The sequence below is a fragment of the Nyctereutes procyonoides genome, unplaced genomic scaffold, assembly GCF_905146905.1.
Source record: "Nyctereutes procyonoides isolate TBG_1078 unplaced genomic scaffold, NYPRO_anot_genome, whole genome shotgun sequence".
Classification (NCBI taxonomy): domain Eukaryota; kingdom Metazoa; phylum Chordata; class Mammalia; order Carnivora; family Canidae; genus Nyctereutes; species Nyctereutes procyonoides.
The window spans coordinates 32,327,770-32,353,344 of NW_026575131.1; the positions used below are offsets into that span (position 1 = coordinate 32,327,770).

Sequence of the window (25,575 nt, forward strand, 5' to 3'; positions counted from 1 at the left end):
TCTCTTCAAGGCCACACCAGCGTATACTGAATATTTAATCATTCATCCTTCTAACAACGGGCTTAGTTTATTGATGCTAGCTTTGTGTGTAACCAGCACTGTTCCCAACTCAATCCCCTGATTGATCCAGGAAAGGTTTGGAAGAGAACTAGTACTTCCTTAGGCTTTGCACTGAGTGGGTCTCCGGTAGCAACTGGGAAGACACAAAAAAGACCCTTTTTAACCACTTGGTACAAAGTAATTCCCAGAAAATACAAAACAGAGCCAAAAAAATCCAAATCAGATTATGGTATAAATTATTGTGGATTATCTACTTTCTGTTCTGTCAGAGAAGATAATAAAGACAAGACTCTAAGTACCTAGACCCAGTAACTTCTCTTTCATATTCTTCTGTGCAAATATCACCAACATTTTAGAAGCAATTATTTTCCTCTCACACTCTTCCAGTATATTACAATCAAGTTAAGTATGAGGAAGTGAATAATGCCCTGTAACAAACATACACACGTCCCTGTTTGGAAATAGTTTCTCCCGCACGTCGTCTCCAGCAAGGAACAATGCCTTTTTAGTCACACAACCATAATCCCGAGATCCCTTTGCTTACCAGTATAGTTTGCAGAATAGTTGTTTGGATCTAAAAACTTCTTCACCAGCTCACAATTAGACAAGATATGATTTGTGGTGATGACGTTGAGATAGTTCTGAAGACCTTTCTGCCTCTCAGCTATGAATTCACGATCCATGTTACCAATCAGTTTTTTGGGGGGAAGAGGTAGACTGAGGCCCGCAATCTTTAATTCAAAGAGAAAAAGCATTACACTCATGTCATCCTCAAATGAGACCTGAGCCTCCACGTTTCATAAAGATGCAACCTAATTTCAGTGCTATGATAAAAAATGCGAAGAACTGCAACTCAGAACTGATAAAATGCTATATTCACCATAGCAACTTTCAAAGTTAATTTTTTTTTTTGTTTTAAAGATTTTATTTATTTATTCATGAGAGATAAAGAAAGGCAGAGACATAGATAGAGGGAGAAGCAGGCTCCCAGGACCTTGGGATCAAGCCCTGGGCCAAAAGATGCTTAACTACTGAGCCACCCAGGTGCCTCAAACTTAATGTTTTAAAAAGACGTTTTTCTTTCTATCAAACTTATACGTGAAAATAATTTCAAGAGTCAAATGGTCTTTTTTTGGTTAGCAGTCCCATGACACTCCTCCCCAAGCAACCCTGCCAACATATTACCTAGCTATTCCCAGCTACCCAGAGACAGCCACATCCAATTCTCTCAGCCAATCTTTTGGGCTGAGGGCTGAATTGATTTGCATTTTTAGGTATTATCTATTAATTTCCCATTATGGATTAAGTTCTCTTTCACAATCCTTTCTTTTTAAAAGATTTTATTTATTTATTCATGAGAGACACAGAGAAAGAGAAGCAGAGACATAGGTAGAGGGAGAAGCAGGCTCTACGCAGGAACTTGATCCCGGATCCCAGGATCACGCCTTGAACCCAAGGCAGACATACTCACCCGCTGAGCCACCCACAATCCTGATTTCACCTCACACACAACCTATTCCTAATGCCACCAATATAGTTATAATTTTATTTAGTGCAATATTCCCATTTACATTAGGTGATACTAACCACTAAGCCAGAAAGCCATGCACAATTCCTTTATATTTACTGGTCTTGTTTGTTTTAGCTTTCTCTTCAACTCCAAACTCTCCACTAAGCATTTTCTCAAAATATTCAGGTACAAAGATGCAACAATTGCATCCTCTTGAGAAGCATCTGTTCCAAGCAGGACTGGTAGTCCCTATGCCTGCTGTGAAGGTGGCATCCTGAGACATCATCCTAGGAATGCTTTTGCTTCTCTTCTGCTGAACCCCATTTCTATATCCATACTTCCCTTTTTTGTAGAAGAATCCCTGATTTTTGGTGGGGTTATCCTCCATCAGCTTTCTAAAAAGGGAGCCGAGGAGGTCAATTTTTGAAAAGTTGCATGTGTAAATGTCTTTATTCTACCCTCACACTTGAGTGATAGAGAATCTTGATGTGGAATTCTAAATTGGAAATATTTGTTCTTCAGAATTTTTAAGAACTGCTTTATTGTCTTCTAGCTTCCAGTGCTGCTGTTGGCAGTAGATTCTTGCTTCCGTTTTTGTTTTGTGGTTTTTGCCTCCCCCCTGCCCCCGGAAGCTTTTGGGTCTTCTTGACCTGTTTGTGAATTCCGTATGCCTTTCTGCAGGTCTATTTTCACCTGTGCTGAGTATTCAGCCCTTTCTATCTGGAAACCAATATCCTTATGTTCTTTGGTGCTTTCTTATATGAGAAATGCCCTTTGCTTTCTTTTTCTAGAACTCTTACTCCAGTGTCGGCCTTCTGGAATGGTCCTCCATTTTCTCTCTTCTCTTTTCTCTCTTAGTTTCCACCTTTGTTAAACAATTTTTTTTCCTACTGAAAAATTTTTCTGGGATATTTCCTTTATCTTTCAGCTCTTCTAAAGAGTTTTCATTTCCACTAATATCTTTTTTTTTAAGATTTTATTTATTTATTCATGAGAGACACAGAGAGACAGGCAGACATAGGTAGAGGGAGAAGCAGGCTCCTGACAGGGAGCCTGATGCAGGACTTGATCCCAGGACCCCAGGATCACACCCTGAGCCAAAGGCAGATGCTAAATCACGGAGCCACCCAGGTGTAACTTCTTTTTATTTCTGAGTACTTTTCTTTTCTTCAAAAGCATCCAGAATGTAATGCAATTTATCTGAGATTATGAAAGATAATTTTTCTAAAGTGTCTGAAATGTTCCCCTTCCTGTATATATTGTTTCCTGAAGGTTCTTTTTTTTTTTTTTCCTGTTTGTTTTCATTGTTATCTCTCATGTTAAAAGTACTCCTTAGAAATCTGGTGATCCTGGGCTGTCTGCTCATATTGAAGAGCGGACAACAAAAGCTGGCTGAGGGGCACTCAATGAGTGGTTAGGGCTTATCTGTTGTGGCTTTTATTTTAGCACAGGACCACACTCAGCTAGTTCCTTGGGAAAACCTGTGACCTCAGTGTCTTCGGCTCTTTCCTCAGATCCCTCTCCCCCCATCTTCCAGTCTCCTGCCTGGAGGGTCTAGGTACTACTACCAATATTCTGGGAGTTAAAAGGAAGGAGGTTTGCAGAAGGGAGCAAAGTCGGGGGTTATGTATTACATAATACATAACAGATGTATCATGTAATTATTTTCAACTGTGCCTGCATTCCTCAATCCAAAGACTGTTCTACCCTCTCTGGAGAATAAACTTCCAATTCTCTGCAGGAGGGAGAAGTACAGGACTAACTTGCTAGATGGGTGAAGACCTGGGGACGTGACCACTTCTTCAACATACTCTCAACTCCTGATTTCAGCTTGGCCTTGCCCCATATGGGGGGCAGCACCTGTGCTAAACCTTTTGGAGATTCTGTGTTGTAAATTGGGACCCAATGGGGTTATCCTTTCCCCCTCCCAGGTCAGAATTCTGCCTAACAGGTTAACTCTCATCCACTGGATTTTCAGCTTCAAAGGTTTTGTTGTGATTTTATCCTTTCCTATTCTACTTGTCCTTGAGGGTGCGTGTGTGTGTGTGCGTGCGCGTGTGGGTATCAACTTACTGTTGTTTTAGAGTGGCTTCAAGTGGAAGGAAAAGTAAATGCAGGTGCTCAATCATTTTCTAGATCACTTACAAATTTATGAGTCTATTTTTAAAATTTAAAAACCAAGCATCAGATTCATATCTTAATGAGAAAAATCACTTCCAAAGAGCAGTTGTATTCTACACGTGTGCTTGGATTAGAGCAGTCCAAGTGACATGCATATTGATTGAGGGGAAGGTCTAAAGAGAAAGGCATCTTGAATTCAGAAAAGAATGTAATCTAAGCTACCCATGTGGGCAAACCTAACTTAGCCTGTTTCATTCTGTATTTTTCAAACAACAGTGAAGACCTTGAACTCAATATTGGACAAGATGAAAAGGTTGGCTGACAATCCTAAATTGCCTATTTCTCCAACATAATTATGAAAAAGTATCAGAGCATACTTAGAATGAATTTTCTATCATGGTATAATTCACTGCCAGATAAGACATATAAATTTCAGGTCATTTTCCTCATTCATACAATTGGATAGCAGCTTCTTTATTGACTAAATAAAAAGCATACTTAAGAAGAAAGCAGATCACTAGGCTAGTACACATCCAAGTGAATCACTTTATTATTATTATTATTTTGTTCCAGAGCATTGAGTAATATAGAATAATCAAAGGTACTACTAAAAACACAACTGGTATTTCTTTTTAAAATTCTTCTATTAAGTTGCAGAATATAATATCATTTATGTGTGTGTGTGTGTGTTTAAGCCCATGGGATATGATTATATGTTCTCAAAAAAAGTCTAAAAGGACTCAAACTACCTCCTCGAGAACAGCTAACACTGGGAGTGTGTTAGCCAACAAATTTTTTCTATACTATGAAATGTTTACATTTCTCATTTACTACTTTTTTCAATTAAAAAAAACAACTCTTGCTTATGAAACTGAACATATATACAGCACGGAGTCTTAAAAATTACCATGAACTTGGGGTGCCTGGGTGGTTCAGTCAGTTAAGTGTCTGACTTCAGCTCAGGTCATACTCTCAGAGTCCTGGGATCCAGCCTCACACCAGGCTCTGCGCTCAACAATGAGTCTGCTTATCCCTTTCCCTCTGCCCCTCCTTCCCCACTTATGTGCTTGCGCGCGCGCTCTCTCTCTCTCTCTCAAATAAATAAATAAATAAATAAATAAATAAATAAATAAATAAATAAATAAAATCTTTTTTAAAAAAGTGTCCAACTCTTGGAGCTCAGGTTGTGATCTTAAGGTTGAGATTGAGCTCCGCATCTGGCTCTGTGCTCAGTGCAGTCTGCTTGAGATTCTCTTTCCCTCTCCCTCTGTCCCTCCCCCTAATGCTCTGTCTCTCTAAAATAAATAAAATAAAAAATAAGAACTATATACATGTATATATAAAATATATACATATATACATATATATATACACATTTAATTATATATATATATAATTGCCATGAACCAGTATCAGCCCATTTGCCTGCACTACCCAACAGGAGACCCAGCTGAATCCCACATGACTCAGAATGGAGAGTTGTACAGGACATCATCAGATTCAAACCCCAAGAGAACTATTTTTCATTCATGGTAGGGATATGAAAATGAGACTAATAAGGTATTCATTCTGAACTTTGTGGCCTCCAAGCTTCCATCAATCTATTTGTTCAAGCTTCATTTCACTTTAGGAAAATACTTTGATCTGCCCAGACATCCCATCAGCTCTTCCAAATCATCAGGTGAAACCAAGTGTTCTTTGCCAACAGCTGCAATTAGAGTGCCCCTGCTATGCCAGTCTGCTAGACAGATTAGAGGTTTTTTCCTGCTCTGCCTTAAGATCTCACAATAAATATTTCCACAAGTATTAGAAGTATATAATGTGTGTGTTATTTTAAAATCTTGCCTTTTAAAAAAAGATTAGCATTCAAGAGACACTTTCTCTTTCAGCTTTCTCTCAAAAATTCTAAAATGTTTGACAATTACAGAATATAAAATTTAGAAGTCCAATGACTCATTAGAAGGGAGGGAAGAGAATACTAGCCCAGAGAGCAATCAAGTCACCATGCCAATGATTTCCAAACACCTCCACATTGATGGCTTCAAGCCATGACACCTCGCCATCCCATTTTCAATAGCTTTCCTTTTTAATGTGCCCTATGGATTCCCTTCTTGAGTTCCCTGTATATGAGGAAAGAGAAAGCCAATGGAGAAGTCCCCAAAGACCCATCCATAACACCTGCAGAGTAACAAAGCAAAGGGGAAATGATTGCCAAAGTGAGGTCTAGAGCCCACAATCTGACCCATGCTAGTAGAAGCCTCCAAATTACATAACAAACTATACTGCAGCTTCAAGAAAACTAGCTTCTGTTTGGAGGAGGAATCTTCAAACTCTAAATCTGTTAATCTCTCATTTTCATTATCAGATCTCAGTGGTCTGCAAATTGCCTTCAACTATATTTCAGTAAGTATTCTAGGGAGTTCTGAGCTCTCAACAGACCCTTTATTTGTCCCAATACCCTCGATGTACAGTAGAGTCTCTCCTATGTCAACAGTGGGCAATAAAATTCAAATCACAAAGCATCCAATGCTATAACAGAACTGAGAAGTCATCTGGTTCAATCCCTTGTTTGATGGGGAAAGTGAGGATGGAGAGGGAAAATAAATGACCCAAGGCCTCCCTGCTGTAAGGGCCAGAGTCTGGGATCCTTCCCAACCTGAGCATTCCCAGCCCAGTTCCCATCATTTTAGCTCCTGCTCTTTTGCTGTTTGTGGTCTCCCTACATGGTTACTAATTTGATGTTGCCTTTAAAATAAAGTAGGGATTCAGGACACCTGGGTGGCTCAGTCGGTTGGGCAGCTGCCTCTTGGTTTCAGCTCAGGTCACGATCTCAGGGTCATGGGATCAAGCCCTGCATCAGGCTCCCAGATCGGCAGGTAGTCTGCTTCTCCCCCTCTCTCCACCTAGCCTACTCTTCCCTGCTCACATGCTCACACACTCTCTCTCTTTCTCTCTCATAAATCAATCAATCAATCTTGGCAAATTGAATTAAATAAAAAATAAAGCTTTAAAATAAGGTAGTGATTCTTCTTTACTGTTACCACAAAATATGCTCACTATAGTAACTTGGGAAAATGCACCATTTTTTCCTATTTCTTTGTTTATATAGCTTACATGTGCTTGTTTATAGAGAACTTGGAAAGTACAAAACAGTATAAAGAACCAGAAAAAAAAAACATAACCCATAATCCTGCCACCTGGAGATCACCATTGTTAACAGTTTGGCATATTTCCCTCCAATCTTTTTTTCTAAACAATTCATGTAATTATATTATATTATATTGCATGTATAATTTTACATCCTGCTTTTTTTTTCACTTTGTCATCTTTCCTATTGGAGTCAGACAACTTCGCATATGTGTATTATATTTCTCTTTTTTCAGCAGGAACTCATTTATCCATCAGAACGGTAATCAGACACTAAAAATCATGGTCACAGTTTTATTCTGTGGTTTTTAGAGTCTTTTTGGTCTGTTTTATGGAGGTTGTTTTGAAATTATTTTCTTGCCAAAAAGCTGTATGTACTTTCTTCTGTTTGTTTACTTGGATTTAGAAAAACCTCCCACTGAAATGATGTCTGGCCATATCCTGCCCAGCATATGCCAACATCAATACACATGGATATTTGCATTTGAAATAAAATGCACACTGAAAGTGCCTATTTTTAAAGGGAAAATTACACTGAAGCAAAAATAAAATCCTATTATATTAAAAAGGCCGTAAATGAATAGTCACAGAAATCCAAACTTTCATTCCCTAAGCAAGAACAAACAGCAGATAAAATCCTCTCCCCCACTCCCCCATTCCCCACCTGTTCTTAGGGGCTGGGCCTAGACATTTTCAATTTCAGAAATCTTCCTCCCATGAGTCTTACTCAGTCCTGGCTGAATGACACTGTATGAAGATTGCTGGGCAAAAGTTCACCTGTGCATCAAGGTGAAAACACATACTAGGCTCAATGCTAACTCCCAAAGGCTCACACCGTTGTGGAAATGCTGCATGAGAATATCTGGAGAGATCTGTGGAGAAAATCCACTGCTGGAGTAAACCACACATCGGTGTCTTATCTACAATGTCATCACAGACCCAGCTTCTGTCTAAATGGAAAAAATATGCTGTAAAAATCCAAAATAAAACCAATTAAATCCATCAATGAAGAGAGTTTGATCTCTGCCAGTATTTTACCTGGAAATTTAAATTTGTCATACTATAATTAACATTTAAAAAAACAGTATTTATCAAATGCATGATTATCTGTCAATTACATAAAGATCTGCAGACACTCAGGCCAATTCTATTAGAGAGAAAGTGAGGCATTCATGTTTTTAGCAGGATTGTAAAGAATGTTAAAGTTTGGATTCTACCTATGCTATTTTCCAAAGTCTGATCAATAACCATGGCCTTTTTTTTTTTAATTTTTTTTTATTTATTTATGATAGTCACACACACACACACACACACACACACGGAGAGGGAGAGAGAGAGAGAGAGAGAGAGAGAGAGAGAGACAGAAACACAGGCAGAGGGAGAAGCAGGCTCCATGCCCCGGGAGCCCGACGTGGGATTCGATCCCGGGTCTCCAGGATCGCGCCCTGGGCCAAAGGCAGGCGCTAAACCGCTGCGCCACCCAGGGATCCCTAACCATGGCCCTTTGAAGGAAAGAAGCATTTTGCTCCCTCCCAGTCAGCAGTCCTTCTGACTTCTGTGGACAGGATCAGAGGTCACTCAGAGTAAGTAAGAAGTGACAGCTAGGGCAGACGGGGTGGCTCAGCGGTTTAGCGCTGCCTTCAGCCCAGGGCCTGATCCTGGAGTCCCAGGATCATGTCCCACATCAGGCTCCCTGCATGGAGCCTGCTTCTCCCTCTGCCTGTGTCTCTGCCTCTCTCTCTCACTGTGTCTCTCATGAATAAATAAATAAAATCTTTAAAAAAAGAAAGAAGAAGAAAGAAGAAAGAAGAAAAGAAGAAGAAGAAGAGGAGGAGGAGGAGGAGGAGAAGATAGCTCACCAATGAAGAGGGAGCAGTGCTTCACCTCCTGGCTGAACTGGTCATAAGCCAAGTGCTCTGGCTCAGGTTTTATGTTACCAATCAAATCTGAGATATGCTCACTTTCTCTGTGTCTGTCATGAATAAATAAATAAAATCTTTAAAAAAAAATCTGAGATATGACCCAAGCCTGGTGGTCTGCAGTTACCCATGGCACTTGAAGACTGACGTGTGGAATGGAGATGTGGGTGCTATTGCCAATACTTACTGTGGTGGTAAAGCCCCTCTAGGACCCTTCACTCATTACCATCACAGCTGTTTCCAGAAAAAGACTCTATAGCTCATTCCTCTTTCCTTTATGGCCACCAAGTTAGGAACATTTAAATCAAAGGGATTTAGATGTATTTAAGAGAAAAAAGGTTACACTGAAAAAGGCTGTCTCTAGTTACTGCTGAGTACTGATCTGCAATGCTGCATATGAGAGTCTGAGATAGTCCCAGCTCTAAGTGAATGACTCCAACAATCCAGCTGGTCATTCCTCTGTGCAAGGAGATGATACACAGCATCCCATGCCCATTGTAAGGATGCAGTCTCGCACAAAGGTACTCACTTGCAAGGTGACTATTATAAATTACGTGTTTGTTCTCAAAAGTTTACTCTTAGAGCCATGCATTATCTATTTAAAGTATAAGTCTATCTCCTCCGCCAGGGAAATTTGCTAATATTTTGCCTTGATACTGCCATTTCCAACCCGTTTCTGAGACACCCAAGCCATGACTGTGTGTCACTGGTATTTTCAAATATTTACCTGCAAGCTGTTGTTCAACAAATCAAAGTCACTGTATCTCCTAACAATCTGTAAGACAAGAGAGTGGTGTTTTCATTCGGCAAAGACCATCTCTTTTCATTTCCTTATTTAATACTTCTTGGCATTCTAGGGCTGAAGTACTTGTACTAAGGATAGTGGGGTTTATACCTGGTGCTTAACTTGCTTAACTGGACAGACCCAGAAAACAAACCTAGCAGTGCCCAGAGTTCGCTGAGCCATGGGAAACTGGTTAATGCCAGCCAAACACATAAGATACCAACAGGTAAGAGAGAAAGATGATATATTTGTTTTCAGGGTGAATAGCCCTTTAAATACCTTTCTCATTAACCAGGCACCTGGAAAGATGAATTAATGATTTACCTCCAAAAAGTTTTACTGAACATGAAATCAAATTAAAAGGAAGTGGACAGCTGTGAAGCCATTTGATCCTTGCCCTGGATAAAACTTTTCCCAGTTGAGAGCCCACCATTCAAGAGACAGGACTGTAACTGCAGGCAGAGAGGCCATACCTCTCCTGGATTCCCGTGTTTTCCCTCTTGGCAGACAGTCCACTTTCCATTGTCTATACATTCTTTCTGAGTTATGTTGATGCCACTGATTAGGCCAGAGTCAAATTCCACTAGCTCTTCAGGCTCTGGGCAAGGAAATTATTTTGCTTTTGAATGGTTTGACTTCAACCTTTATTGATGAATCTCAAATGTTAGTGAGTAGAATTGCCCACCAATCATCTCAGACTCTGCCCTCAGAGAATCTCCTACCAGTAGGTCCACAGTGGGGCCTAAGAGTCTACATTTTTGTTAAATATCCCGGGGATCCTAATGCATTATATCTGGAAGACTACACCAAGGATTGATTTTTCTGGTAGGACAATGGCTGTTGCCCTGCTTGCCAACTACACATCAAAGAGTTAAATAAGTCCATCCCTCATAAGTGCAAAAGAGAAAAGGCAGCACAGCGGTTAATCATAGAGAATATACAAACTCCAACTCTGGTCTGTCACTGACTGGAGTGTGACCATGGCCTACTTACTTACCCCTTGAATGTAAAATGAGGAGGTATAATCATGTAGAATGGTTTTTAAATGTGCCTGAACCAGTACCTAACAACAAATGCTCACTAGATATTAAATAGTGTAACTATTCAAACAAAAAGCTGTTTGAAATTTCAGGCAAAGACCAAGGGAAGGTGATTATAATTACAGAGGCAAGAAAGAAATGGCCCCTGTAGAGAAGTCAGCTACCCTCTGCAAGTCAACTAACATAGTTAGGACCTCTGGATCTGAGTAGGAAGTTTTTTCTCTCTGAGGCCCCCTCTAAGCCTGTAAGGTGACCCTCACCTACAGTCATGGGGGAGACTAGCACTATTAGCATTTGCCCATGAGTGGACTGAGGAGTCCATGAAATGCAGAGCATCCAAGCTGTACGATGTCCAGGGTACCATCTCGCCTTTCTACCTGATGGACTTAACTCTAACCACCCCTACCTACACCATGGCTGCAGGGGAGGAAGTATGAATTACTAAGAACAAAACAATTAACCTGCCTACTATCTATCTATCCTAGTCTGGGTCAAACTAGAGAATACATTCCTCAAAACTCTCTATGGCAACATCATACACAAATTAAACCAGATAAATGGGAGCAGAAAAATCTCTGGTAATAGACATTGTAAAGCTGAAGGTTTGTTTGTTTGTTTGTTTATTTATTTATTTATTTATGCTAAAGGTTTATACCTAAAAGTAAAAGGATTCATATTTATGCGTGTTTTGGTTTTTCCACAAATTTGGATGCCCCAAGTCAGTCTTTTGTTTAAATGCTTAAACATTTTTCTAGTGACGAAAAAAAAAAAGCTTACCTGCCAGCTGTTTTCTACAGAAATTCCTCTTTGCACCCGAATTATATACTCCTAAAAAAGAGGAAAGAGAGAACCTCAGTTAAAAGACACCCACATCGGGGGCACCTGGGTGGTTCAGTGGTTGAGCATCTGCCTTTGGCTTGGCATGATCTCGGGGTCCTGGGATCAAGTTCTGCATCGGCTCCCCAGAGGGAGCCTGCTTCTCCCTCTGCCTGTGTCTCTGCCTTTCTCTGTGTGTGTTCACGAGAGACACACACAGAGAGAGGCAGAGGGAGAAGTAGGCTCCATGCAGGGAGCCCGATGTGGGACTTGATCCAGGGATTCCAGGATCACACCCTGAGCCAAAGGCAGATGCCCAACCACTGAGCCAACCAGGCATCTCATGAATAAATAAAATCTTAAAAAAAAAAAAAGACACACAAATCAGCGAATCAAAATTAAGTGAAAATAGCAGATAAAGTAGACTTCAGAGCAAAGAAAATTACTAGAGATAGAAAGATAGTGCATCAAGATAAAACAGTACTCTACCAGCAAGACATAGCAATCTTAAATGTGTATGTACCAAACACCAGAGCTATAAAATATGGGAAGCAAAAACTGATGGAACTGAACGAAGAAACTGGGGAACCCATGATTACAGCTGGAAGCTTCCACTCTCTCAGAGATTGATAGAACAATTAGAAAACCAGGAAGGACACAGAAGAACCCAACAATACTACAACAATGCATCAGCCAACAGATTTAATGAGTATTTTTGGACACTTCATCCATCAGCCAACAGACTAATGAGCATTTTTGGACACTTCATCCAAAACCATAAGAATACACATTCTTTTCAAGAGGGTATGAAGATGGCAATAAGCATAAGAAAAGATGCTCAATATTACTGGTCATCAAGCAAATGCACAGGAAGACCACAAAGAGATATTATCACATACCTACCACAATGACTAAAACAAACAAACAAACAAAAAACCAAATGCTAGCTAGCATACAGAGAAACTGGATCACACATACACTGCCAGTGGGAATGTAAAATGGTACAGTGACTCTGGAACATAGTTCAGCAGTTTCTTAAAAGATTAACCCTGCAACTATCTTAACAACCCAGCAACTGTAATCCTGGGCATTTATCCCAGACAATTGAGCATTGATCTTCATACAAAACTTGTACAGGAATGTTCACAGCAGGTTTATTAATAACAGTCCAAAATTAGAAACAAGTCAGACGTTCTTTAACAGGCGAATGGTTAAACTTTGCTATATCCGTATCATGAAACAACACTCAGAAACAAAAAGGAATAAATTATCAGTTCACACAACAATTTCGATGTATCTCCAGAGTTATGCTGAGTGAAAAAGCCAATCCCAAAAGATTGTAAACTATATGACTCCATTTATAGAACATTCATTAAATGACAAAATTATAGATATGGAAAAAAATTAGTGGTTGCTAAGAGTTAAGGCTGGAGGAGTAGGGTGTATGAGCTAGGGAAGCAGGCAGCTGTGGCTATAGAAAGGCAAAGTGAAGTGCTATACTTTGAATGTTTGTGCACCCTCTAGAATTCATGTCGAATACAAACCCCCGAAGATGACGATATTAGGAGGTAGGACCTGCAGGAAGTTCTTGGGTCATGGGAGTGAAACCCTCATGAATAGCATTACTGCCATATAAAGGAAGCTCCAGAAGGATCCCTTGCTCCTTCCACCATGAGTAAGTTTTGAGAAGGTATCAGCTATGAACCAGGAGAAGGACCCTCACCAGAAGGCAACGATGATGGCACTCTGATCTTGGACTTTCAGCATCCAGACCGAAAAATACATTTCTATAGTGCTTGAGCCATCCAGTTTATGGTATTTTGTTATAGCAGCCTAAACAGCTAAGACATGAGGGATGCTGGGATTGATGGGAAGGTTCTGTATCTTGACTGTTTCAATATATTAATGTACTGGTTGTGATACTGTACTATACTTTTACAAAATAGTACCGTTTAAATAAATTGGGTAATGGATAAATGGGATCTCTCTGCATTATTTCTTACAACTGCATGTAAATCTACAATTGCCTAAAATAAAAAGTTTAACCTTAGGCATTCAAACCAAGGTGTGGTACCAACCAAAGGACTAAGATCCATGATTCTTGGAGTTCAGAGTTTGCATATTATATGCATCATCAGCTAGAGAAGGCCATGATTAAAAAAAAACAAGTGAAAAAGTAGAGGAGGGGGACACCTGTGTGGCTCAGTGGTTGAGCGGCTGCCTTTGGCTCAGGGTGTGATCCCATGGTCCCAGGATTAAATCCCACATCTGGCTCCCCACGGGAGCCTGCTTCTCCCTCTGCTTCTGTCCTCTGCCTCTCTGTGTCTCTCATGAATAAATAAATAAAATCTTAAAAAAAAAAAAAAAAAGAGGGATCCCTGGGTGGCGCAGTGGTTTAGCGCCTGCCTTTGGCCCAGGGCGCGATCCTAGAGTCCCGGGATCGAATCCCACGTCGGGCTCCCGGTGCATGGAGCCTGCTTCTCCCTCTGTCTCTGTCTCTGCCTCTCTCTCTCTGTGTGTGTGACTATCATAAATAAATAAAAATTAAAAAAAATTCTTTAAAAAAAAAAAGAAAGAAAGGTACAGTCTGATTCTATTCCTTCCTTCTGTAAACACACAATTTAGATTTTTAAAAAACTTATCTACTGGGGTGTCTGGGTGACTCAGTCAGTTGAGTGCCTTTGGCTCAGGTCATGATCCCAGAATCCTGGGATCAAGCCCCAAATTAGGGAGCCCACTTCTCCTTCTCCCTCTAACCCTCCCCCTGTTTGTGCTCTCCAGTTCTCTGTCAAACAAATAAATAAAATCTTTTTTAAAATAAAAAAATTGGGATCCCTGAGTGGCGCAGCGGTTTGGCGCTTGTCTTTGGCCCGGGGCGCGATCCTGGAGACCCAGGATCAAATCCCACATCGGGCTCCCGGTGCATGGAGCCTGCTTCTCCCTCTGCCTGTGTCTCTGCCTCTCTCTCTCTCTCTCTGTGACTATCATAAGTAAAAATAAATAAATAAATAAATAAATAAATAAATAAATAAATAAATAAATAAATAAATAATAAAAAAATTAAATTAAAAAAATAAAAACCTGTCTATAAGTATGTGACTCTTGATCTCAGTGTCGTGAGTTTGAGACCCACACTGAGGATAGAGTTTACCTAATAAAATAAAATTCAGAACTTCCTGTACATATATTTGTGCCAGAATAGGTTATGTCTACACTACTCAGTCAAGTGGCAAACATCTTCTCATTGTACCCCTTTATATATGCTCTTTGTCCTTTATTCCTCTCCTCTCCCCACAACTGACAGTAACAATTATGTGTTCTAGCCTTTAGAGTTGTCTCTACTTCAGGATTCTAGCACTGTCAGGGTAAGAGTCTTGCTAAGGCATTCTTGAAGCCACTTCATGGATACCCTATACATTTGGCTATTATTGTGATTATGATTACTATATTGCCTTAAAAAAAAACTTGTCTAAAAAATGGCACACAATAACAACTTGGCAGAAGAGAAGCAGTAGCTACAAGATAATGCCTGGGTCATGACATAAGAGTGTGATAGCCAAGATGACATCCTCATTAATGTTTGTGCCAAAACATTCTTTAAATTTAGGTCAGTGAGATGAATGGATAAAGATGTGGTGTATGTGTACACACACACACACACACACACACACACACAAATGGAACACTACTCAGCCATCAAAAAATGAAATCTTGACATTTGCAATGAAGTGGATGGAACTGGAGAGCATTATGCTAAATGAAATAAATCAATCAGAGAAAGATAGTTATACGATCTCATGGGAAGAGAGGAAAAAAATAAAACAAAATAAAATCAGGGAGGAAGACAAACCATAAGAGACTCTTAATCATAGGAAACAAACTGAGGGTCACTGGACAGGGAGAGGTGGGGGGTTGGGGTAACTGGGTAATAGATGGGCATTAAGGAGGGCACGTGATGTAATCAGCACTGGTATTATATAAGGCTGATGAAACACTGACCTCAACTTCGGAAACCAATAATATATTATATGTTAATTAATTGTATTTTTTAAATATAAAGCATTAAATTAAAAATAATAATATACCCAACAATAAAAAATAAGAGGTTGATTCTGACCCAAATGACATTTAACAATGTCTGGGGACATCTTTGGTTGTCACAGGGTCTGGGGGAGTGCTACTAGCATCCAGTAGATAGAGCTCAAGGATGCTGCTAAACACCTACAATGCAGAGGACAGCCCACACCCACCCCCCAACAAAGGACTATCTGGCATTGAATGTCATTAGTGCCAAGGTGAGAACCCAGATTCAGGTGCATCAATAAACCAGCCATCACAGTCTTTGGAGGCTTGGGATACAGGGTAGTGCTAGAGATTACTTCTGTCATCATCTGCCCTTGGCTGTGGCCCACTGGTACCTCATATACAACACTATAACACACTCGTGTCCACCTATACTTTGCTTAGTTATTGGCAGCCTAAAAGTACCACCCATTATATAAAAACACATTAAGACCCAGTAAGGCTTCACTGTAGTCCCCAGGTACTATCTGCCATGTGGTAACAGGTACAGAAAGACAGTGGGGAACATAAGGTGATTTTGCTTGAAAATATTTTTTTTAAGTAAACTCTACCCCCAACGTGGGGCAAGAACTCACAATCCCAAGATCAAGAGTTGCTCTACCAACTGACCCAGCCAGGGGCCCCTGCTCAGAAATATTTTTATTCCACTTCAATAAGACAAGTTGGTCCCTAACTATAAAACATTTGAATTTTTTTAGTTTGCTTGATACTACCATCCACTTGACCAAAAGGAAATACTTTCACCTCACATCCCCAATTTGTAAACTAAACACAGCACAGCTGTCCTCTGCTTGCAACCAGGTGGTAGCTCTTATTAAAGCAGAGAGGACAGTGCCCTGGGGAATAAGAGAAACCTAGCATCTGAAGTCAGGTCTCCTCCTCCCAAGCTGGAGTCAGCAGCCCCAGAATCCTCCAGTGAGTCATTCCCATCTTTACCACCATCTCTGATGTGGAACGGAAACTGCAGTGTGCATGTATAAAAGAGACAATAAACCACCAAGGCCAATCAGGCAACAAAGGGAAAGCTAACTCTGTAGTGCAGCCCTGAGTCAAGTAGATATACGCCTGCCACCAAACCCTGCCATCTGCTGCCACGTCCCCAAAGGGCCCCTTCTTCTTGCTCCTCCTCACAACATCACACCATTTATCTTGGTGGGGCAAGGTGGCCATCCCATCAAACCCTAGCACGTGGGTATTTCAACTAGTCTGTGTGGTCTGCTGAAGAAGTTCTTCAAACTGGAAAGGCACCAGGACCATGTAATTTCTGACTACGTGAGGTTAGAGAAGAGAGATATAAGTGAGCAGTGAGCACCGATCTTGTGTCAGGAGCTTTGCTAAGCTCAACACTTCTCATTCAATTCTCACACCTGCCTAGAGGGTAGAGCTCAGCTCCCCTCGGCTGGGCTCAGCTCCCGCAAAGTTGCGTGAGCTGTCCAAGGTCACACAAGTGGGAAACAGCTGAGTGGGAAGTGCAACCCAAGTACCTGATTCCCAAGACCTTCCAACCAGACACGCATGGCTGGTGACCCGGGGAGCCCCGAGCTCTTTCTGCAGCCCTGAAAGATGGGGATCCTCACTAGCTGGTGGAACTCAGGTGGTTCATCTCTAATGATGCTGATCTACTGACTCCAATCCTGAGGGGGAAGTCGGGGTTGGGGCTGTCATTTCCATAACAGTTGATTAATGCTTCCAACACAGGCCATTTTCCAAGTAAGCATCCTCACTTTTGTTACTGGAGTTTTCGGAAAGATATATACTTAAGATTTCCCTGCGCAATAGCTGATATTCAAAGATGCCGTGGTTTGGTGAAATTTTAGGAAAAACTGAGGAGGAAAACTTATTTTGAACCTGTCTGGCCCCAAATTACCTTAAGGAGGCTACAAACACAGATCACTTTGGAAAAAAAGGTGTTCAAGGAGCTAAAGCCAAAACTTCAGCAAACCTTCAAACCAGAATAACCTGCATAATTCTTCTCCCTCCCCTTTTGGCACAGATATCAGATTTACTCAGAGACTCAAAGTACAGAGAGATGCAGACAGCTGTTTGGAGATATTTTACCTTGTCAGTGTTCCCACATCACTATCTCCAAAGCAGAGGGTCTCAACCCTGCTGCATTCTATATTCACCTAGAGAAGTTAAAAAACCAAACAAACAAACAAAAAACTAGATACCACTGGTTCCATCCTCCCTCCCAGAGATTCTGATTTAACTTGTCTGGGCTGAAGCATAGGCATTAGTAGGTCCTAAAAGTTCCCCAGGTGACTGTAATGTGCAGCCAGGCGTGAGAGCCATCTTAAAAACTTCTTAAAAAGGAAGCAGCTTTACACTGTAAAAATAAAAACCCTCTCAAGAGAGGAAGGAAACAAATGAACCACGCACCCACCAACCTTACAGCCTCCTCTATCCCCGTCCTCATCCCTCCCTGCCTCTTCAAGGGTAGAGTATGTACCTAAACTGAGCCCTGTAGGGGTCCCACCTACTCAGGGCCCTGGAGTGGTGGCTTCCACAGGTACAACTCATACCATCTGCTGATGGTTCTTTGAGGTAAGAAAGAACCATTACCCTCATTGTGCAGCTGGGGACAGTGAGTATGCCTTGACTAGAAGTGACAGCTCTGGGATAGGAGGCCGGGTCTCCAGCACCTACTAGCCACACCACTCTCTTGGGTTCATTCCCAAACCTACTTTCTTCTGGCACCTTCCCCTCATAGGAAGGCCCACAGAGAACACTGAGCACGCATGAACTTGCTGGACATCCAACATTATCCTACTTCCTTGCTCAGGAACCTTCCAGGGCTCCCACTGGTCACAGAATAAAACCCAACTCCTCAGCCTAGCTTCCAAGTTCTGCTATCACCTAACCAAAGCGTCCTAACACGTTCCTTCTCCTCTACCCAGACTCTGTGTCTCCCAAACGTCCCTTACTTACTGCCCTCTCTGTTTTACCTAGACAACACCTGGCAAGGGTAGCTGTTTAATCATGTTACTGCTATTTCTGTCCTATCTATATCTACCTATGTCTGTGGAGAGGGGGGCGTTCTCCAACTGAATTAAGTTTTTCAGGGCTAGGATCACATATTTCTTTGTATTGCAAACAGCACCCAGCACAAGGTCAGGCCAGTAGTAGAAGTGCAGCAAATAATCCTTGGTGGGTATTTGTTAATTGACTGCTTGCTCTTTTGGGAAGGAGGAAGCTTGCTGGTCTTTTTCATGTGCACTTACATCTAGAAAAAGTCAAACAGCACCCTCAAGAAAATCTCCATGCGGGTCCGGGCATGGGCGAAACAGGTGAAGGGGATTAAGACGTACAAACTTCCAGTTATAAAATAAATAAGTCACAGAGACAAAGTACAGTATAGGGACACCTGGGTGGCTCAGCGGTTGAGCAACTGCCTTCGGATCAGGGCATGATCCTGGAGTTCCAGAATGGAGTCCTGCATCAGGCTCCTGCAGGGAGCCTGCCTGCTTCTGCCTCTCTATGTCTCTCATGAATAAATAAATAAATAAATCTAAAAAAAAAAAGTACAGTATAGGGATCCCTGGGTGGCGCAGCGGTTTGGCGCCTGCCTTTGGCCCAGGGCACGATCCTGGAGACCCGGGATCGAATCCCACGTTGGGCTCCCGGTGCATGGAGCCTGCTTCTCCCTCTGCCTGTGTCTCTCCCTCTCTCTCTCTCTCTCTCTCTCTCTCGTTCTCTCTGTGACTATCATAAAAAAATTAAAAAAAAAGTACAGTATAGCGAGTATAGTCAATAATAATGATATTTAATGATTTAAGAATTAATATTAACACTGTATGGTGACTACATTTATTGTGGTAAGCACTAAGTAATACACAGACCTGTCAGATCGCTATGTTGTACATCTGAAGATAGCACTATATGTCAACTCTACTTAAATAATAAAAAAGAAAAAAAAATTCTAAAAAGAAAGTAAGTCTCCATGGATCTTCCAACCCGATTTATCATCCCTTTATAAACCCAATATTCAAACCCATGGTATCACACAGCACAAGAGCCACAGCTCACGGGTGGTAGGCAGCAACACCCCGAAGGACAACAAGGTCTCCGAGGAAATTCTCAGTTGCAGGACTGCCATTCAGCTCACCAGCAACCTGCCTGGCTGCTTGCAGTTCTTAATAGTTCACCTAGAATTAATGATTACCCCTTACTCTGCTAAATACTCATTACTTATTGTTGTTGCATTTGTAGGTTTTCAGTGCTGCAACGTACCTGTGTTTTATTTTCATTGCTGAGCCCTCCAGCAATGTGCAAAACCTGCACCCAAACCGATGAAATCATTAGGGTTTTAAACGGCATTGGAGGGATCCCTGGGTGGCGCAGCGGTTTGGCGCCTGCCTTTGGCCCAGGGCGCGATCCTGGAGACCCGGGATCAAATCCCATGTTGGGCTCCCGGTGCATGGAGCCTGCTTCTCCCTCTGCCTGTGTCTCTGCCTCTCTCTCTCTCTCTCTCAATGTGTGGCTATCATAAATAAAAAAAAAAAATTTAAAAAAAAAAATAAAAAAAATAAACGGCATTGGAAGAATGACCACTATCTTAACCTATTTTGCTCAGAAGAGTGAAGCCAACTGTATCTCCTTTTCAACCAAGTAAAATAAATCTCATTTAAAATCTAACTGAATCTTAGAACTGTGTGCTTCACATTTATGCAAAGTAAGTTCTCCAGTTTCTACTCTGTGTTCCCAGAAAGGGCAAGGAACACATCATAAATGTGCTTTGATGCCTGCCGTGAGATGCCACTGCCTTACTGAGCATGCTTCTCCCTTCTCCAGGCCTTTTGAAGTCCATGCTCTCCTCTGCGGGACAGTCTCCTGCCCTGCCAGGGGAGCTGCTCTCCACACCTAACTTCAAAGGCAGCCGATGTTTCAGCTAGGAGAAACACTGCAAAGCAGTGCTCAAAAATCGTTTCAGCCTCAGACATGACTAGAGAATGAACATGGCATTTAAAAAAAAAAAAATTTTTTTTTCCGAACATGGCATTTTAAACAGCAGTTCCTGTGGCATTCTGTAGTACGGGACCCTTAAATGACGCCAAGGAAAATTACTTAATTTGCTAAGATGGGAATCCATGAATGCCATCTTACGTCAAAGCAAAGGGGAAAAAAACGCTCAAATATCTCGGGCTCAATTAAATAGTAATTAAAAATGAAATGTGACCTCCAATAATCCTCAAGCTTCTTGGGCCGATGTCCTTTTAAAAGTGTAGAAACAGATGCAGTAAATATAACCTCAGAAAACCATTTAGCTGGCTGGCCAGAAAAGACAGTAACCACACAAACTCCAGCCTGGTTGGGAATAATGATTTTTATGTGGGCTCTGGTATCTCAATCCTCACACCCTCAGCTGGTAACAACCCAAGTACCAGCTAGGAATGAACTGTTCCTCCTCCTGGGGCCACTTCTCTGCCCACCCCCATGTGCCACTGTCCCAAGTCTTCTGGAAGCAGATGTACTGATCAGCCACACTGTGCCCTCTTTCCCCATACCAAAACCTCAAGTGCCCAGGGCGAAAGGGCCTGGCTTTACAGTCAGAGACTCAATTCAAAGTCCACTGCCACTTACTAGTTTTGTGACCTAACTCTGCTGAGCCTCTGATCTCAGTTTATTATCTGCAAAAATCATACCTTTCCAACAGGATGGCAGTAAATATTGGATGAGACTCTATACTTACAGCACCCAGCACAGAGGCCGATTTTGTAATTTAGTTTGTTTTCTTTTCTGTTATGAAATAGAGAATGCAAGGTGTGTACAGGTGAATACACTATGGCCCTAAGAGGCAAGCACAGGAGATGGCCACGGCACTGTCAAGAGCCCCAATGGAACAAAAAGCAGCTATTCTCTTTCAACACAGGGAATAATTTTATCAGTCTCTGATTTCTGATAGCAAGCACTATTACTCAGCTTCGCTTGTCCCAGCTTCTATGCCCACGTTTATTTATTTATTTGATTATCTATTTATTTAATATTTTATTTTTAAGTAATCTCTATATCCAATGTAAGGCTCGAACCCACAACCCCAAGATCAAGAGCCACCTGCTCCACCAACTGAGCCCACCATCCCCCCCTTCCATACTCACTTTTTTTTAATCTTTTTTTTTTTTTTAAGATTTTATTTATTAAGGAGAGACAGAGAGAGGCAGAGGGAGAAGCAGGTTCCATGCAGGTAGCTTGACATGGGACTCGATCCCAGGTCTCCAGGATCACGCCCTGGGCTGAAGATGGCGCTAAAATGCTGAGCCACCCGGGCTGCCCCTCCATACTCACTTTTAAGGAAGCTAAGTAAAAAGCCTCCCGCTAAAAGAATCTGGATATCAACAATAAGAGAATGGTTATGTTGTTTATGGTTTTTTTAAGATTTTATGTATTTATTCATGAGAGACACAGAGAGAGGCAGAGACACAGGCAGAAGGAGAAGCAGACTCCATGCAGGGAGCCCAACGCAGACCTGATTCCGGGACTCCAGGATCATGCCTTGGGCGGATCACGCCCTGGGCTGAAGGGAGGCGCCCAACCACTGAGCCACCCAGGTGTCCCTGTTGTTTATGGTTTAATCACATAGTGGAAGAATATGCAACTCTTTAGAAGGATATTAAAAGAATTTTGCATTACACAGGACAAAGTGAATGCTGTAATTTAAATATTCTGAAAGGATAAAAAACTATGATAACATTGATAGGAAGAGGAACTACAACAAATTTTTTTTTAAGATTTTATTTATTCATGAGAGACACAGAGAGAGAGAGAGAGAGAGAGGCAGAGACACAGGCAGAGAGAGAAGTAGGCTCCCTGCAGGGAACCCGATGAGGGACTCAATCACGGGACCCCAGGATCAGGCCCTGGGCTGAAGGCGGCCCTAAACCGCTGAGCTACCAGGGATGCCCACAATAAATGTTACCAGTAGTTATCTCTGGGGTGAAATTAGGTGTGGCTTAAATTCTCTTAGCTTTTTTTTTTTCATATTTTTTTAGGTTATCCTCGAGCATATATTACTTTCCTGATCAGGAAAAACAATGTTCCCAGAAGTTCCTTGGTTTACTACACAGGTAATTTAAAAAACATGTTACTTTCAAACAAAGAATCCTGCCTGAGTGATAAGGATTGAGATATCTGAGCTCAGATAAGAGCACAGGATGTTATCAATGATAAATGCAAGCTATCATCTTTTTTCCTTTGGTAAGAGAACTTCTAGTCCTTTTATGACTCACCAGCACTTTTATTGTGCTGGGGAGATTGGAAAAACAGAAGATGAAAGTCAAACAAATTAACTCTTCTATTAATATCAGCGGTGGTAAGATATTTGGTGGGAAAGGAGCTTGAAAGTATGGGGAAGTCAAACTAGGGAAGTCCCTACTGGTTTCAACAGAAGAGAACTCACTGTTCAGCATCACGAAGGATGAGGGAGGGTTGATGGCACATAAATTTACCGCACCTAAAAACATCCCTGGGGGGGCACCTGGGTAGTCAGTGGTTGAGCATCTGCCTTTGGCTCAGGGCATGATCCTGGGGTCCTAGGATGGAGTCCTGCATCGGGCTCCCCACAGGGAGCCTGCTTCTCCCTCTACCTATGTCTCTGCCTCTCTCTGTGTCTCTCATGAATAAATAAATAAGACCTTTTAAAAAAATAAAAATTAAAAATATCTTGTGTCCTTCTGGGACGGTAGTTCCAATCCCAACTCTGTAAGCTACTATACATGTCATGCTGCCATAGGCATCTTCACAGCTGAAGGTAGTAACCGCTATGTTTGTGGAGCACTTATTCTACTGTCCTTCAGCTTATCCCATCTCCCGGCAGTGCTTGGAGGTATGTGTCACTATCTCTCTTTTACAAGAACCCCACTTCTCAGAGAGGGCAGATGCCTTAAACACGGACACTCAGCTAGGAAGTCTGGAGAATGGACTCCATCCCAGGCCTGTCTGCCCCACAGGCGCCCGGCACTTCCTACCCTCTATGGCCAGAGGCAGGATGATTAGACATCATTCCATCCCTCATATTGATGGAGCAAGGTCAGCTAAACAGGCAGAACCAGTCCCTCAAGTGAGGAAGGACTCCTGAGAGATTGAGGGGCAGATTGTGGACAACAGGAACCCCAGGCCTGGGTAGTAGGAGTTGAAAGAGCTGCAGGGCTCTCAACACTGGCCCAGTCTCCTGACTTGAAGACTTCTGCACTCAGCAGGATGCCTCCAACTACAAGGTCACTAACTGCGGGCCAAATGTACTCAGGCGGGATCCCTGGGTGGCGCCGCGGTTTAGCGCCTGCCTTTGGCCCAGGGAGCGATCCTGGAGACCCCGGATCGAATCCCACATCGGGCTCCCGGTGCATGGAGCCTGCTTCTCCCTCTGCCTGTGTCTCTGCCTCTCTCTCTCTCTCTCTCTCTCTCTCTCTCTCTGTGACTATCATAAATAAATAAAAATTAAAAAAACAAAATGAAACAAAAAAAACAAATGTACTCAGACACCACATAGAAGCTGCGTGCAAGGGGATCCCTGGGTAGCCTAGCGGTTTAGCACCTGCCTTTGGCCCAGGGCACGATCCTGGAGTCCTGGGATCGAGTCCCACATCGGGCTCCCAGCATGGAGCCTGCTTCTCCCTCAGCCTGTGTCTCTGCCTCTCTCTCTCTCTCTCTCTATGTCTATAATGAATGAATAAATAAAATCTTAAAAAAAAAAAGCTGCGTGCAAATATGAAAATTATTTTCTCTTCCCAATGTTAAATAAGCTCCTCCATGAACATGAGGCAGTTTCTAGCGAAGCAGAGAGGAACATTTTTATATGAACTTGCCTGAAGTGGACATCAGGCTTATGGAGGGAGCCTCCAGCAATGTGAATGGTGGTTAATTTCAGCTGTACTAGAACAGAAGAGGGTCTTTGACTAGGGCTGTTCTGTTTCCATCCTATGCTCCTATTGAACTCCAACAACAGCTGCCCCTCTTTCCTGTGCTTTACTGTTAGAAACCATGAAGACTCTGCGTCTCAATAGTCACAAAGCCCTACTGGCTGCAGGGCTAGCAGGTCCTGTCCTCCAGCTCAGCCCTTCTCACAGTTCAGTCCTCTGGACAGAGTACTGACCCAAGGCTGTGATGTCCAACATAGCAGCCACTGTGCATCTGTGGCTAGTGTTGACTGAGGGACTGCAGTTTAAGTATTTAACTTTATTAAATTTAAGTAGTCTGGGCAGCCCTGGTGGCACAGCAGTTTAGTGCTGCCTGCAGCCTGGGGTGTGGTCCTGGAGACCCGGGATCGGGATCGAGTCCCACATCAGGCTCCCTGCATGGAGCCTGCTTCTCCCTCTGCCTGTGTCTCTGTCTCTCTCTCTCTCTCTTTCTCCCTCTCCGTGTGTGTCTCACATTAATAAATAAATAAAATCTAAAAAAAAAAAATTAAAAAAAATTTAAGTAGTCTAAGTAGCTAACTGTAGCCACTGGACAGTATATAGACTATTTGCTTGCAGATATAAACATCAGATATTTGTGAAAATGTAAGCACACTAAACACAGTATGTTATGACTTTTCTCTTCCCCCTCAACTTAATATAAGATGAATCTCTTTCCATGTTGGTAACCATACATCCGGATATTTTTTTTTAAGATTTTATTTATTTATTCATGAGAGACACACACAGAGAGAGGCAGAGACACAGGCAGAGGGAGAAGCAGGCTCCATGCAGGAAGCCCGATGTGGGACTCAATCCCGGGTCTCCAGGATCACGCCCTGGGCTGAACCGGCACTGAACTGCTGAGCCACTCGGGCTGCCCCCTGGATATTATTTTTAAAGTCCATATCTTGGGCTGTCCAGTACACTAGCCACAAGCAGTACGCAGCTATTGAGCACCTAAAGTGTGGCTGCTCTCAATTGAGATATGTTGTAATTGTAAAATGCACAACAGATTCAAAAAAAAAAAAAACTTTGTATGACATAAAGAACATAAAACATATTAATAGTTTTTATATTATCTACTGAAATAATATTCTGGATATATTGGGTTAGGAACAGATTATTTAAATTAATTTCATCTGTTCCTTTTTACTTTTCTAATGTGGCTACTAGAAAACTTAAAATTACATATGTGGTTTGCATT

General features: G+C 41.9%; 1 protein-coding gene across 12 annotated transcripts in view; it reads right to left on the reverse strand.

The window, feature by feature from the left end:
* Window positions 1-25,575, reverse strand: part of PXK (PX domain containing serine/threonine kinase like) — a 79,824-nt gene that overhangs the window by 40,546 nt on the left and 13,703 nt on the right. For 8 of the 12 annotated variants that reach the window (XM_055343163.1, XM_055343162.1, XM_055343173.1 and 5 more), the window contains exons 2-4: window positions 11,359-11,409; window positions 9,485-9,532; window positions 605-791 (exon numbers count right to left, since the gene is read on the reverse strand). In XM_055343163.1, coding sequence (XP_055199138.1) covers window positions 605-791; window positions 9,485-9,532; window positions 11,359-11,409 — 286 coding nt within the window. The remainder of the gene's footprint in view (window positions 1-604; window positions 792-9,484; window positions 9,533-11,358; window positions 11,410-25,575) is intronic. The other 4 variants (XM_055343165.1, XM_055343164.1, XM_055343171.1 and 1 more) reach the window with 1 other exon arrangement.